Source organism: Caretta caretta, chromosome 10, assembly GCF_965140235.1.
Source record: "Caretta caretta isolate rCarCar2 chromosome 10, rCarCar1.hap1, whole genome shotgun sequence".
NCBI classification, from domain to species: Eukaryota; Metazoa; Chordata; order Testudines; family Cheloniidae; genus Caretta; species Caretta caretta.
Window position 1 is genome coordinate 49,337,387 of NC_134215.1, and position 13,220 is coordinate 49,350,606.

Genomic DNA, 13,220 nt, shown 5'->3' on the forward strand with positions numbered 1-13,220 from the left:
GGGATAATTCCCATCCCACCACCTCAGACGCACAATGTTGTCAATCAGGTGTACATTAGGGGTATTAAGCGTGTATGTTGGAGGTTTCCCCTAGCTCTCTTAACAATATACTGTTGGCAGGTGAGCAGCAAAGCAAAACATACAAAATCCTGACCTTTGAAGTGCTGTCTGCTGACAGTTCCAAGATTAGGACTCCAGTAAGTTTTACTGTCCTGCCTGGGCACAGAATAGAAGCATCGAGAGATCCTAAGTCTGTGAGCAGAGAAGGCAAGTGGGAGATAACACTAAGCTGAATACTATTTGCAACAATATTTGCTGAAGGTCATCTTTTGTGGTCCAAGGACTGCTTTTTCTGCTAGACAGAATGATGGTATGTACCTGCACCCTCACCTATTAGTTAATTGTGTGTAATAATGACGTGACTGCGCCTTGGGAGATTGCGTATGAGTATATAAAGGATGTGGCAACAAACTAGACAGTGTTCGTACAGATTTCAAGCTTCTAGTTATTATATCCCCAGATTCGGCGTTTTACTAGAGGGATGTGGAGGGAGGTGAAAAGAGAACAGAAACTATAATACTGAATAGTGCTGAACCAATTCCTCAACTTGGGTCCAGCAGGGACTGTGCTGATCGAGGTGTCATTATTATTTATTAAGTGCTGATAATGTGTGTGGTGGAGCTAGGCAAATTTTTTTGGTGAACAGTTTATTCACCAAAAAATGCAGTTTCAGTTGACACAAAATCTTTGTGAATCTGTGTCAAGTTCACCAAATAGTTTCAAATGAACTGGGAAAAAAATGAAATGGTTCAGAAATGTCAAAACGAAATGTTTGATTCTGAAGCAACCCAAAATTGTTCATTTCGATTACCGGCACTATGACAAAAGCAGAGGAGGACTAGAATCACAAAACAGGGAAAGGGAGAGGAGGTGGCAGTGGCAAAAGGTACTTTTCTAACCTTTAGTCTAGTGGTTAGGGCATTCGTTGGTGATGTGAGAGGGCTTGGTTCAATTCCTCCCTCTGCCTGGTGTGGAGAAGGAATTTGAACATGGGTTTCCCCCATTGCAGAAGAGTGCCCTCTCCACTTGGCTGTGGGATATTCTAGGATGGGTCTTTCTCAGCATCTGCTGATGAAGTTCTTCCACTGTTTTTAAACAAATAGTCACTGAAGCCAAGACTTTAACCTGGCCCTCCCACATCCCAGGTGAGTGCTCGAAGCACCAGGCTGTAGAGTTATTCTCGCTTTCTGTCCCTGTCCCAATGACTATTCATTGTCATACACAGTGGCAATCCATAGTCATTCATAATGACAATGAATAGTTCAAATCCCTTCCCCTCATCAGGCAGATGGGGGAATTGAACCCACAGCCCTCTCATATAACTTATGAATTCCCTAACCACATCCCAGATAGGTGCCCTGGCCACTGAACTAAAGGTTATACAGGAGGCTGCCTTCTCCTTCTCCTCTTCAGTGCAAAACAAACAGGTTTCATTTTGATCACACTTGAAATTTTTGAGTTTTTGATTCATAAAATATTTCAACAAATTTGGGGTTTGGTTCAACCCAAAACAAATTTTTCGGAATTGCCAATGAACCAAAAAAAATCCATTATTCACTCAACTCTAGTGTGCAATGTTGTACAACACAACAAATGAGACTGTCGTCTTTTAAAATAGAATTAAAACAAGGAACATGACCACCTGGGCTAAAAAATTTAGTAGTTTTCTCAAGTGTAGTGATATCAGCACCTGGTACCCTGGTCAAATTAAACTCAGATAATTACATTCTAAAATTCCCTTGCAGTTTTTTTTGCAGAAGGTAGGCTTCACTTTCTTTCTGGAAATGTGGTGCAGTGGTGTTGTTCTGTACAGTTAAACAGCTGTCACAGCCTACCCAAGAGATGACTACATTTCAGTGGTAAATGAAACAATCCCAATTTACGGTTTTTGTGTCTATTAAGTATGCAAGCCATTTTAAAATCCTCAGAGATAAAAGATGCAATATAATTGGAAGATTTATTTATTTACTTATTTACAGAAAAAGGCCAAGAAAGACAGACAAAATGCAACCCTGAAGAGTTATTATGAAGGCAATTTTTTCTTTAGGAATTTCTAAAAAGTAGTTTAAAGTTCATATTTTTAGTGATGCCTCAGTCATAATTTCTACAAGTCAAAAGTAATATGAATAAATGTTTGTTTTCAAAGTATATATTGATGATGTCAAAGACACAACCGAGCTTTCTTGTTTGATAAATTGGGGCAACTATAATAAAACTGCTGCTGAATATAGGAACAAAGTTAAGCATTAGAGAAGTTGCTCTGAAAGCAGAAGGTTCTCAAACCTCTAAAACATGTTGGCTGGTAAAATGCACCAAGAAATCATTCCTTCAAAACCGTGTTTAAAGCCTGAGATAAAATGCCTCTCTCCTGCTTCTGCCACCGCTAAGGTCTTTTATATTTGAACACCTTAGGCTTTAAATGAAATGTCAAACATGATTTGGTACCCAGCAGAAAAACTAAGTGGTTAACAGCCTATCAGGGAATTCTGGCAGCTAAGCTTAGTGTTTCATATTGGTGTCTGGCTCATAAAGGGGCTAGACGGGGGTGAAGCGGGTGCCATTTGGCAGTCAGCCAAGATAGACGTGGCTAGATGGAACTTCAAAAACCTTCCAAGTGTTTACCTGAGTAAACTGTCAGAGTCAGTTTATTTATTTTTTACTTTCTTTTTTAAAAAAGTAAAGCTGAGTTTCATAATGTGGTAACATTACTGCTGGGAAGCCCTAGATTCAAAAAGAGAGCACAAAGTTCATATGCTACACACCAAGTGGGCTTGTATTCAAGACTGAGAGCAAAAGAAAAAAAAAAGTTCTGATTTTCTGAGGACCTGAAGAGATACAAAAATGTCACAATGGCTTTCTTTATTGCACCCATTATCTGCCCAATTCTAGTGCAGGTTACTGCAGAAAAAAAAAATCTCAGGATGTGTATTCAGAAAATGAGGAGTCATGTACAGCAACAAGCCTGGCAATGTACTCATCTGATCTTAACGCCTCGAGACAACCACAGACTAATTTCATCTAGAACTCCAGAGTCTCAGCAATAACACACTGGAATGCTGGCAATTATGCAGCTTGCCCTCCAAGCGCTTTTTGCTCTACCAGCCTAGGCAATTCATGCTTGATACTACTAGCTGTGTGCTGGAGGTATTGGCATGGACCAGTAATGGCTCCCACAGACTGAAGGGCAGAGGAGAGGGTATTACAGACATTATATATAGTGCCCCAGGGTAGAGATTCTTCAGGTACAAAATAAAAAACATTAAAGCAATTAGGTGAAATTGCTCAGTATCTGAAAGGCAACAGAGAAACTCTACTTAACGGAAGACTGGTAATGAAAACCCATCAGCACTCTTCCATTGCCAAGTACATTACCCAGCATGTAAAGGATTCTCTTGGGGGCTCAGATATACTTAAGCCACTCTGAGGCTTGCTCAGGGGATTAAAATCATAAGGATTTGATTACCCCTTCATTGAAAAGGCTTAATATGTTCAGGCTGAGTGTCGTTTTCTCATTTCTCATAAATTAAAAGAGAAACAAAAAATTTATTGTTTCTATCTTTGTCCTTAAATGAGAAGGAGACATTTCCAGAATGTCAGCCTGGAAAATTATTCATTGGGCTGTTACACTGACATTGGCGTTAGGGGCTTCAGAGACACACTAGACTTGAAATTCTTAAGAGGGATAAAAGAAAGGGAGTACTTGTGGCACCTTAGAGACTAAACAATTTATTTGAGCATAAGCTTTCGTGAGCTACAGCTCACTTCATCGGATGCATACTGTGGAAACTGCAGAAGACACTGTATACACAGAGACCATGAAACAATACCTCCTCCCATCCCACTCTCCTGCTGGTAATAGCTTATCTAAAGTGATCACTCTCCTTACAATGTGTATGATAATCAAGTTGGGCCATTTCCAGCACAAATCCAGGTTTTCTCACCCTCCGCCCCCCTACACACAAACTCACTCTCCTGCTGGTAATAGCTAATCCAAAGTGACCACTCTCCCTACAATGTGCATGATAATCAAGGTGGGCCATTTCCAGCACAAATCCAGCCTGGTCCAGTCCACACAAGAGATCCACTTCCTGGACACTACAGTGCTAATAAACAATGGTCACATAAACACCACTCTATACCAGAAACCTACTGACCGCTATTCCTACCTACATGCCTCCAGCTTTCACCCTGACCCCACCACACGATCCATCGTCTACAGCCAAGCTCTGCGATACAACCGCATTTGCTCCAACCCCTCAGACAGAGACAAACACCTACAAGATCTCTATCAAGCATTCTTACAACTACAGTACCCACCTGCGGAAGTGAAGAAACAGATTGATAGAGCCAGAAGAGTTCCCAGAAGTCACCTAGTACAGGACAGGCCTAACAAAGAAAATAACAGAACGCCACTAGCTGTCACCGTCAGCCCCCATCTAAAACCCCTCCAACGCATTATTAAGGATCTACAACCTATCCTGAAGGATGACCCAACACTCTCACAAATCTTGGGAGACAGGCCAGTCCTTGCCTACAGACAGCCCCCCAACCTGAAGCAAATACTCATCAACAACCACATACCACACAACAGAACCACTAACCCAGGAACCTATCCTTGCAACAAAGCCCGTTGCCAACTGTGCCCACATATCTATTCAGGGGACACCATCACAGGGCCTAATAACATCAGCCGCACTATCAGAGGCTCGTTCACCTGCACATCCACCAATGTGATATATGCCATCATGTGCCAGCAATGCCCCTCTGCCATGTACATTGGTCAAACTGGACAGTCTCTACGTAAAAGAATAAATGGACACAAATCAGATGTCAAGAATTATAACATTCATAAACCAGTCGGAGAACACTTCAATCTCTCTGGTCACGCAATTACAAACATGAAGGTCGCTATCTTACAACAAAAAAACTTCAAATCCAGACTCCAGCGAGAAACTGCTGAATTGGAATTCATTTGCAAATTGGATACTATTAATTTAGGCTTAAATAGAGACTGGGAGTGGCTCAGTCATTATGCAAGGTAGCCTATTTCCCCTTGTTTTTTCCTACCCTCCCCCCAGACGTTCTGGTTAAACTTGGATTGATGCTGGAAATGGCCCACCTTGATTATCATACACATTGTAAGGAGAGTGATCACTTTAGATAAGCTATTACCAGCAGGCTAGTGGGGTGGGAGGAGGTATTGTTTCATGGTCTCTGTGTATATAATGTCTTCTGCAGTTTCCACAGTATGTATCCGATGAAGTGAGCTGTAGCTCACGAAAGCTTATGCTCAAATAAATTGGTTAGTCTCTAAGGTGCCACAAGTACTCCTTTTCTTTTTGCGAATACAGACTAACACAGCTGTTACTCTGAAACCTTTTAATAGGGATAGAAGATTGAGGGTATGTGGGGAAGGGGAGAAAGAAGGGAGAAGAGAGGTCTGTTTGAATGATATCTTCCCTGTTATGGTCATGCGCGTACCTCTCAAGTGCTCTGTATTATAATGAATACTCCCTATTTGGTAGACAATTTTTGTTGTGCTCCACTACTCTATCAGGCCATTTGCCCTGCACTGTACTCTACCTTATAGACATCATCAAGCAAGCCCTCCTCTCCTAAGAGTGGATTCGTCACTTAATGGAAGCCGTGTCAGTAAGGAGGCATGTTTTTCTAATCAGCTGCACGAAGCTGGGGTTATTCCGGTTCCAACAATTTCAGAAAAGGTGGAGCAGAAGAGCAGGGAAAGAGAAGAACACAAAGAACAGAGAGGTACTTGTGGGCAGAAGAAAACAAGCACATAAGGGTGTCATGACAGGCCACACAAACAGTGCAATGTCATAAGGAAAGGGAAAATAACACCACTGTAGAAAGTCTTGTTACATTTGAGGTTGGTAAGGTCACTTTTGATTAGTGTGAAATATTGAGCATATAATCACAAAATCTCAGTTATTTTAAACCAAGAATAAAGTTCACAGGAGTCACTGTTCATTATGTGTAATATTCCACATAAAAATTCATGACTATGGGATTTATGTGAAGATTAATCTATATACTTTATTGTGATTAATTCAAATTTACTTCATTTTTTGGTCCTTTGCTATACATTTTGAAGGTCATTGCTATGCACATGCACTGTGTTTAAATGCTAAAGTGATATAAACATTGTCTATGGTAACTAAACTATTACCACTGAGGAAAAGCTTCCTTGACCCAGAGATGCTCCCAAATTTTTGCAAGAGATAATTTAGCAGATCCTCTCTGATGGTCATAGAACTACCACAACAGCAAGCAATAGTGACTAGAGGAAGAAGAATAGGACAGGGATCCAGGAGCTCCTGAGATCTTAAATCTAATGGTGACTTGCTGTGCAATCTTGGACAAGTCACTTAGCCTTTCTGTGCCAGTTTCCTCCTTTGTAAATGGCAGTTACACTACTTACCTACATTAGGTCTTGTGTACACTTGCAGTGGTGTGTAGGGTATGCATAGCTACACGCTGCAGTACTACACTGCTAAAAATAGCAGTGTAGATATGGGAAGCACTGCTTGCATGTAGGGAATACCCCCTAAGATTCTGGCATGTCTGTAATCTATTCGCCTAAGCAATGCCTCACTGTCTACATTGCTATTTATAGTAGTGATAGCTAGACATGCAGTGTCTGTACTCTGCACATCACTGTAAGTGTAGACCTACTCTTAGAGAGATGTTGTGAGGATTTATTAGGTAAATTGTGTACAGAGTTTTGCAAATATGAAAAGGCAGAAAATCCTGAAGAGGAGGGGAGAGGAGACTTTCAGAACAGAGTGCCTACCCGGCAGAGTTCCTAGCTCCACATGAGCAGTCCCTGCTCGGATGGAGCATAAGAACGCAATAGGGATGTGCAGGAGGTCAACTCTCTTCCATGAGTGCATTTAGATAATGATGATCTTTCAGTAGTCATATTACATATGTTGAAGGATAAGAATTAAGCCTGTTTGAATTTTTGAAGTGACTTGTCACATGAACACTGCTGTTAAATAGAATATTTATGTAATCTAAGTTAAATGGCCATTATCATACTTCATGCAAATTCTATTAAAACTTATGTGTGTTGTGTGTTTTGTACAAGTATTATATTACTGACTGGGACAGGGTTACACTGTTTTGTGGGGGTTACTAATAAAAAGTCAACTCCCACGTGGCATGCAGATTTAGGCACTTCATATTAGACATCCTAAGAGTCCATCTATTTCTAAAGGTTTGTCTGATAGGGAATACTTGGCTTTGCGGGTCAGTGGGAGAACGCATCTGAGCTGAAAGCATCCAACCAAAGCTTCTCCCTGGAAATGAAATGTATTACTGTTAAAGTAGACGGGAGCAGCAGAAATTAAAAAGTTGCAGGTTTCAGAGGAACAGCCGTGTTAGTCTGTATTCGCAAAAAGAAAAGGAGTACTTGTGGCACCTTAGAGACTAACCAATTTATTTGAGCATGAGCTTTCGTGAGCTACAGCTCACTTCATCAGATGCATACCGTGGAAACTGCAGCAGACTTTATATATACATAGAGAATATGAAACAATACCTCCTCCCACCCCACTGTCCTGCTGGTAACAGCTTATCTAAAGTGATCAACTGTTTCATATTCTCTATGTATATATAAAGTCTGCTGCAGTTTCCACGGTATGCATCTGATGAAGTGAGCTGTAGCTCACGAAAGCTCATGCTCAAATAAATTGGTTAGTCTCTAAGGTGCCACAAGTACTCCTTTTCTTTTTAAAAAGTTGCAGTGGCTTGGCAAGTGACCATCCCAGTCATCCTTCCAATAAACCCACCAAGAGGTACCAAAACTGATGACTTTCCCTGAAAAGGGGGCTGGCTGGGAGCTCACAGAGGAAGAGCATTGGCAGGAAAGTCTCTTGTCCATATAGAAAAAGGGGATGATTCATCTGCTTTTTTCCTATTTGCTTGCTACAGTTTGGTGACTGTGAAGGAAGCACCTGGCCTGGGACCCTATGTAAAATGGCCCTTGTTGTGTTTGGTTCTATTAAAAAATTGACAATTACAGCACTTCAGAAAGAGGGATAACTTTGTTGTCAACCAGGATACAGAAGGTTTAGTGTCTGTTTAACATCAGGGAATCTAGAGTCTTGTTAAAGCAAGGCAGTATTTTTCATTACTCTTCACTTACTTGGTATGCTAACAGGTCTCCCACCAACTTGGCCATTCCCCTCCCTTACCTTGGAAAAAGCCACATGGTGGTTGGTGCACTGGAACAATAACATAGAGGTGCAACTTATTTGTGCATGATCGGTCTATGACTCAAGCTGGCCATAAGAATGTCCTAGACCAGGGGTGGGCAAATTTTTGGCCTGAGGGCCACATCTGCATGGGGAAATTGCATGCAGGGCCATGAACGTAGAGCTGGGGCAGGGGGTTGGGGTGCGGGAGGGAGTGCGGTGTGTGGGAGGGGGTGTGGTGTGCAGGAAGCGGCTCAGGCCAAAAGGCTGGGGCGCAGGAGGGGTGCAGGTGTACGAGGGGGCTCAGGGCAGGGGTTGGTGTGCAGGAGGGGTGAGGCAGGGGCTCAAGGTTGGGGATTCGGGTGCAGGGTGCGGCACGGGGCTCAGGGCAGTGGGTTGGGGTGCAGGCTCCGGCCCGGTGCCGCTTACCTCGAGCGGCTCCAGGGTGGCAGCAGCACGCAGCAGGGCTAAGACAGGTTCCCTGCCTGCCCTGGCCCCGCACCACTAATGGAAACGGCCGGCAGCACGTCCCTACGGCCCCTGGGGGCAGAGTGGGGGGGCAGAGGGCACTGCATGCTACCCTCACCTGAAGCTCCGAGTGGCCGCGGTTCCCCATTCCCGGACAATGGAAACTGCGGGGGGCGGTGCCTGCAGGCGAGGGTAGCACGCAAAGCCCTCTACCCCTCCCCCTTGGGCTGCAGGGATGTGGTGCCGGCCGCTTCCCGGAGCGGCACAGGACCTGCGGCACCATGGGGGTGGCAATGCTGCAGGCCAGATCCAAAGTCCTGACAGGCCAGATCCGGCCTGCGGGCCGTAGTTTGCCCACCCCTGTCCTAGACATTACATGCCATATTTTCAAAAGAACAGTTTCCCATTTGCAGGCTTTTCTGCTTCCAAAATTTTCACCTGCAATTTTGCACCTGAAATTGAATTACACATACACCTCAAGTACGTAAAAGACACAATTATTCTGACCTACACTCAGAATTTGTTCTAGGTTCCAAATCACAGGTGTACGTTTTGCAATGCAAATTACACCTACAAAAGGAGAGGCTGGCCTCAGCCCTTTTAAAAACAAACCCTAGACTCCATTTCCAATTTGTTTCAGATCACTTATATCTGCATGGACTAGCTTCCGATTTAGCAGAAAGCACCAAAAACAGCACATAAATTACTCAATTGCACAAGACCCCAAAAAAACTGTATTGAAAGGGTGAGAAATTTGCATAAATCTATATCTAGGGCAGATCCTAAGCTGGTGTAAACTGTCATAACTCCATTGACTTCAATGGCAATTTTTACCAGCTGTGGTCCTGCCCGCTGCTATGTAGAAGAAAGTAAGGTATTTACCTCATGGTCGTGGGCAGTCTGTCGTGTTCCATCTGAAACAAACAAAAAGATAAGATGATCCTGGAATGAAAGAGAACTGAAGGAGAAAGTTAGCTGTATAAGTCAAAAGCACAGCTACACAATCTGTCTAGTTATACTATAAGGGCTTTAGCACACATTATCTCCATCTACCTTAGGTTTTTCTAATGTACCTGTCACAAGGCACACTAATGTCTACATAAACCTAATCACTCTGCATACACACACGCACACTGATCTAGGCAAACACAGACGAGTATGTTCTAAGCAGTGTAACTGTCACAGGCTTTATAAAAAATGTTTGACACCTGCTAGTTGACTATATGCCTGGATATTTTTATTACTCTAGCTAACTGTCTACTGTTTATCACTCTAGCTAACAGAATTGCCATGCAGGGTCAGACCAATGGTCCGTCTAGCCCAGTATCCTCTCTTCTGAATGTGGCCAGAGTTGTCATAATACTTGTAAGGCACTATTTTTGTTATGGTTTAATACCTTGCCGGTGTGATTTGCCTTTCTGCCTGTCCTGTGCTTTCCTGCTAAAGACTTTGTAGGCCTCTGTCTTCTGGTACTGCTCCAGTTCCCGCATGTACCGTTCTTTATCTCTATCTGCTTCATCAAGGTAGCGCTGCAACAAGAAAACAGAGCCCTTCAGGAAAAAACCCAAACAATCAGACACATGATCATCTTACCTAGATAAACAGGAAAGGAATGGAGAAAAATGAGTGAGAATGCCTGAGAGAATCAGAACACGGAAACCTGAGAAAGGATAAAAACAGAGAGAAAAGCACTCCAGAATAGTAACATATTTTATCCAAATCAACATCCGATTAAACTTACTTCTCAACTAGACCGATTGCAATAGTTTACTTAGATGCTGAGGTGACTTGCTATCAGGCTACTCAATGCAGCCAAGTGCTATCTTCACATAGTCAGAAAATATTTATGAACTGGATATTTGTGGCCGGCACTATGTGCTGTTGAACAGGAAGCTCTGGTTATGGATCACCCTTAGGGGCTCAGATTGTTGCTACGGTGTGTCAGTCTCCTGAAGCAGAGTACTGTGTTTTCTCACCTTCAGACCCCTAGGAGAAAGGCCGATACCATGCTGCAACACAATATCTTGTCCTCTCATCTGATAGGGGAGACAGACATAGCTACTATGAGTACTATGAGAACACGCAGTTTACAGAGAGAATAGAACCAAGAGGGATCTGTCAGTTTAAGCCTTAGTGATATTTCAGTCTATTTTTTAAGAAATAAACTTGAAGCATTTTCATACATCTGCTTAATGCAGGGAACTCTTGAACAATATAGAAACTGCTGGACTGCAAACCACTTAAAGAATAGCCATAACACAACATGGGAATTAACAGGACCCTTTCACCAAAATGCTCCATTAACAGGACCCTTTCACCAAAATGCTCCCTTCCCTGCTATCATGTTTCAGTACAATATGCTTAAGGCTTTTTCCCCATATAAGTTTATATCATGCAGTATTATGCAAACCTATTCATATTACTCGGGCAAAACCGTAACAGTGACCTCATATGCTTTTATATCCATTATATCAACGAATATCAATTAGTATATCTGGCTATCACACATTCCATGCATTTGGGACATTATTTTGCCTTAACACTGTTGAGGTCACTATTAAGGTTTTGCAAGTTTGATGACACTCGAGTACATATTACTTCTAAGTGTCAGTTGGAGATGGAAATGAAAGCCTTATGTTAGCATTAGAGGGAATTATTGACAATGCTGTAGGCAATCTGAAGGTGGAAAGGAATCCACAAGTCTTACTCCTTAAGCTTCTTATAGCCATCCTTTTATGGTTTTGGGTGGATGGCTTGTGTCCTGCTGCAACCCTACCTGCCACTAAATGCAGTTTTTGTTTGCCAGTTTTCTAGTTATTTTTATACAGCTTTGGTGTACCTTAGTACATAGCTCTTCTGATAATGGGGAGAAAGATCCATAGCTAGACTGTTGTCACTTGATTGACAGGAGTAATTTCTTGTCTCTTTGGAGACCAGACAATGGAGAGAGACTTGAAACATGCTTTCCCACTGAATTATACAAGTACTCTCTAGTCAGCTGTAGAATACTGATGATCAGGAATTCTGGATTTGATTCCTGACTCTGGAAGAGGAGTGTGGTTTATAGTGGTTAAAGCTAGGAGATCCAAAGCCTAATTTAGTCACACTGAAAGGCAGTATGGTGCAGTGCATAAGACTGGGGTTTGCCATGTTGGAGATCTGGGTGCCGGGCCTGGAGTGTTAACTTAACTGCTAACTTATTTCTTAAAAATGGGATTGGGAGGGGACCGCGGGAGGAGTGGGGGGGGAGAGTGTTCAGCAGCCCTTCCTTGTCTTCTAGGTTTGGATTCAGGATCTGACTCAATAATAAGGGTAGTCCAGTGAATTCCACAGGAATTTAAACAGCAGTTAAAAGAGGAAAGATTTGAACACCTGGTCTCCTCTTTCCCAGCCTTCCTTAGGCTACAGAGTTATTTGTTAAGGGAGTATCTTTTTTTTTTGTTTTTTGCCCCTAGAAGTGAGTAACGGCAATCATTCTGCAGCAGATTTGTCATCAAATTCAGCAAGCTGACCTTGACACACATTTTCTGTTATGGTTAAAATGTTATCAAATGCTGTAAGGACAAACACTATCAATGTGTAACTGATATTCTAGGAATCTGCACATGAGGAGCAACAATGTGGACAAAGCACAGAATGTTTTAGATTTCTTGCAAAAAAGGTACAAAGAAAAAAAATGAGACATTTCGTTACAAAAAAAACCCAAAGGGTTTGATTGATTTTTGAGCTCTTATTCTCTTTGTATCAATTCATTTTTCATAAAAAAAAACATGAAAAATTCAAATAGTACCCAAAGTTTATAGTTTATGTTTTTGTTATTGCAATGAGATATTTACAAAATAAAGGTTTTAAAGCTTCTGTTAAACTGAACTCTGTCATGCAATCTTAACTACGGTTAAGAAATCAGGTGCAAATAGTACAAATTTAGTAGTGATGCTGGCATCCGCTCCAGTGGAAGGAAGTAAAGGAACAAATCAAGCTGGCCATTGCCATAATTCACATAAGAGGTATAGTGCAGAAGGCCCAGGTAAACTGATGAAGAGAGATACACCATATTCTGGTTGAAAGAAAAACAAATTCTCATTCCTGGGACAGATTTTTATAGAGACTAAAATTAACAGAACACTCTCACTAGCACAAATTACAGAGCTATGCTTTCTTTACATGGCTAGCAGACCTTGAAAATGGACAAATACGTTGTCAAAAAACCAGCTCTACCCCAGCTAGCTGTGAGCAGCCCATCCCTTCTGGTCTGCCTATCTTTCTCTTCTGAAAGACTCATGCATGTCCTGCATATACCCTTGCACTGTTTATAGGGCCTATATAATTTTCCACCAGCAATGACTAGGGAGAGCTACTTTTGTCCCAAGAGGGTTCCTTCCTTTACCCCTTGAGGGCCTTTGCACCCCATCTAAAAACACCTTCCTAAACACTGTCATGGCCAAATACTGGTGTCAACTTCCTCAGTAAGCAATA

The 13,220-nt window shown here is 42.2% G+C and overlaps 1 protein-coding gene across 5 annotated transcripts in view; it reads right to left on the reverse strand.

Annotated features, from left to right (window-relative positions):
• HMG20A (high mobility group 20A) overlaps nucleotides 1-13,220 on the reverse strand; it is a 71,245-nt gene that overhangs the window by 11,365 nt on the left and 46,660 nt on the right. For all 5 annotated transcript variants that reach the window (XM_048866568.2, XM_048866567.2, XM_048866570.2 and 2 more), the window contains 2 exons: nucleotides 10,141-10,273; nucleotides 9,627-9,658 (listed from right to left, as the gene is read on the reverse strand). In XM_048866568.2, coding sequence (XP_048722525.1) covers nucleotides 9,627-9,658; nucleotides 10,141-10,273 — 165 coding nt within the window. The remainder of the gene's footprint in view (nucleotides 1-9,626; nucleotides 9,659-10,140; nucleotides 10,274-13,220) is intronic.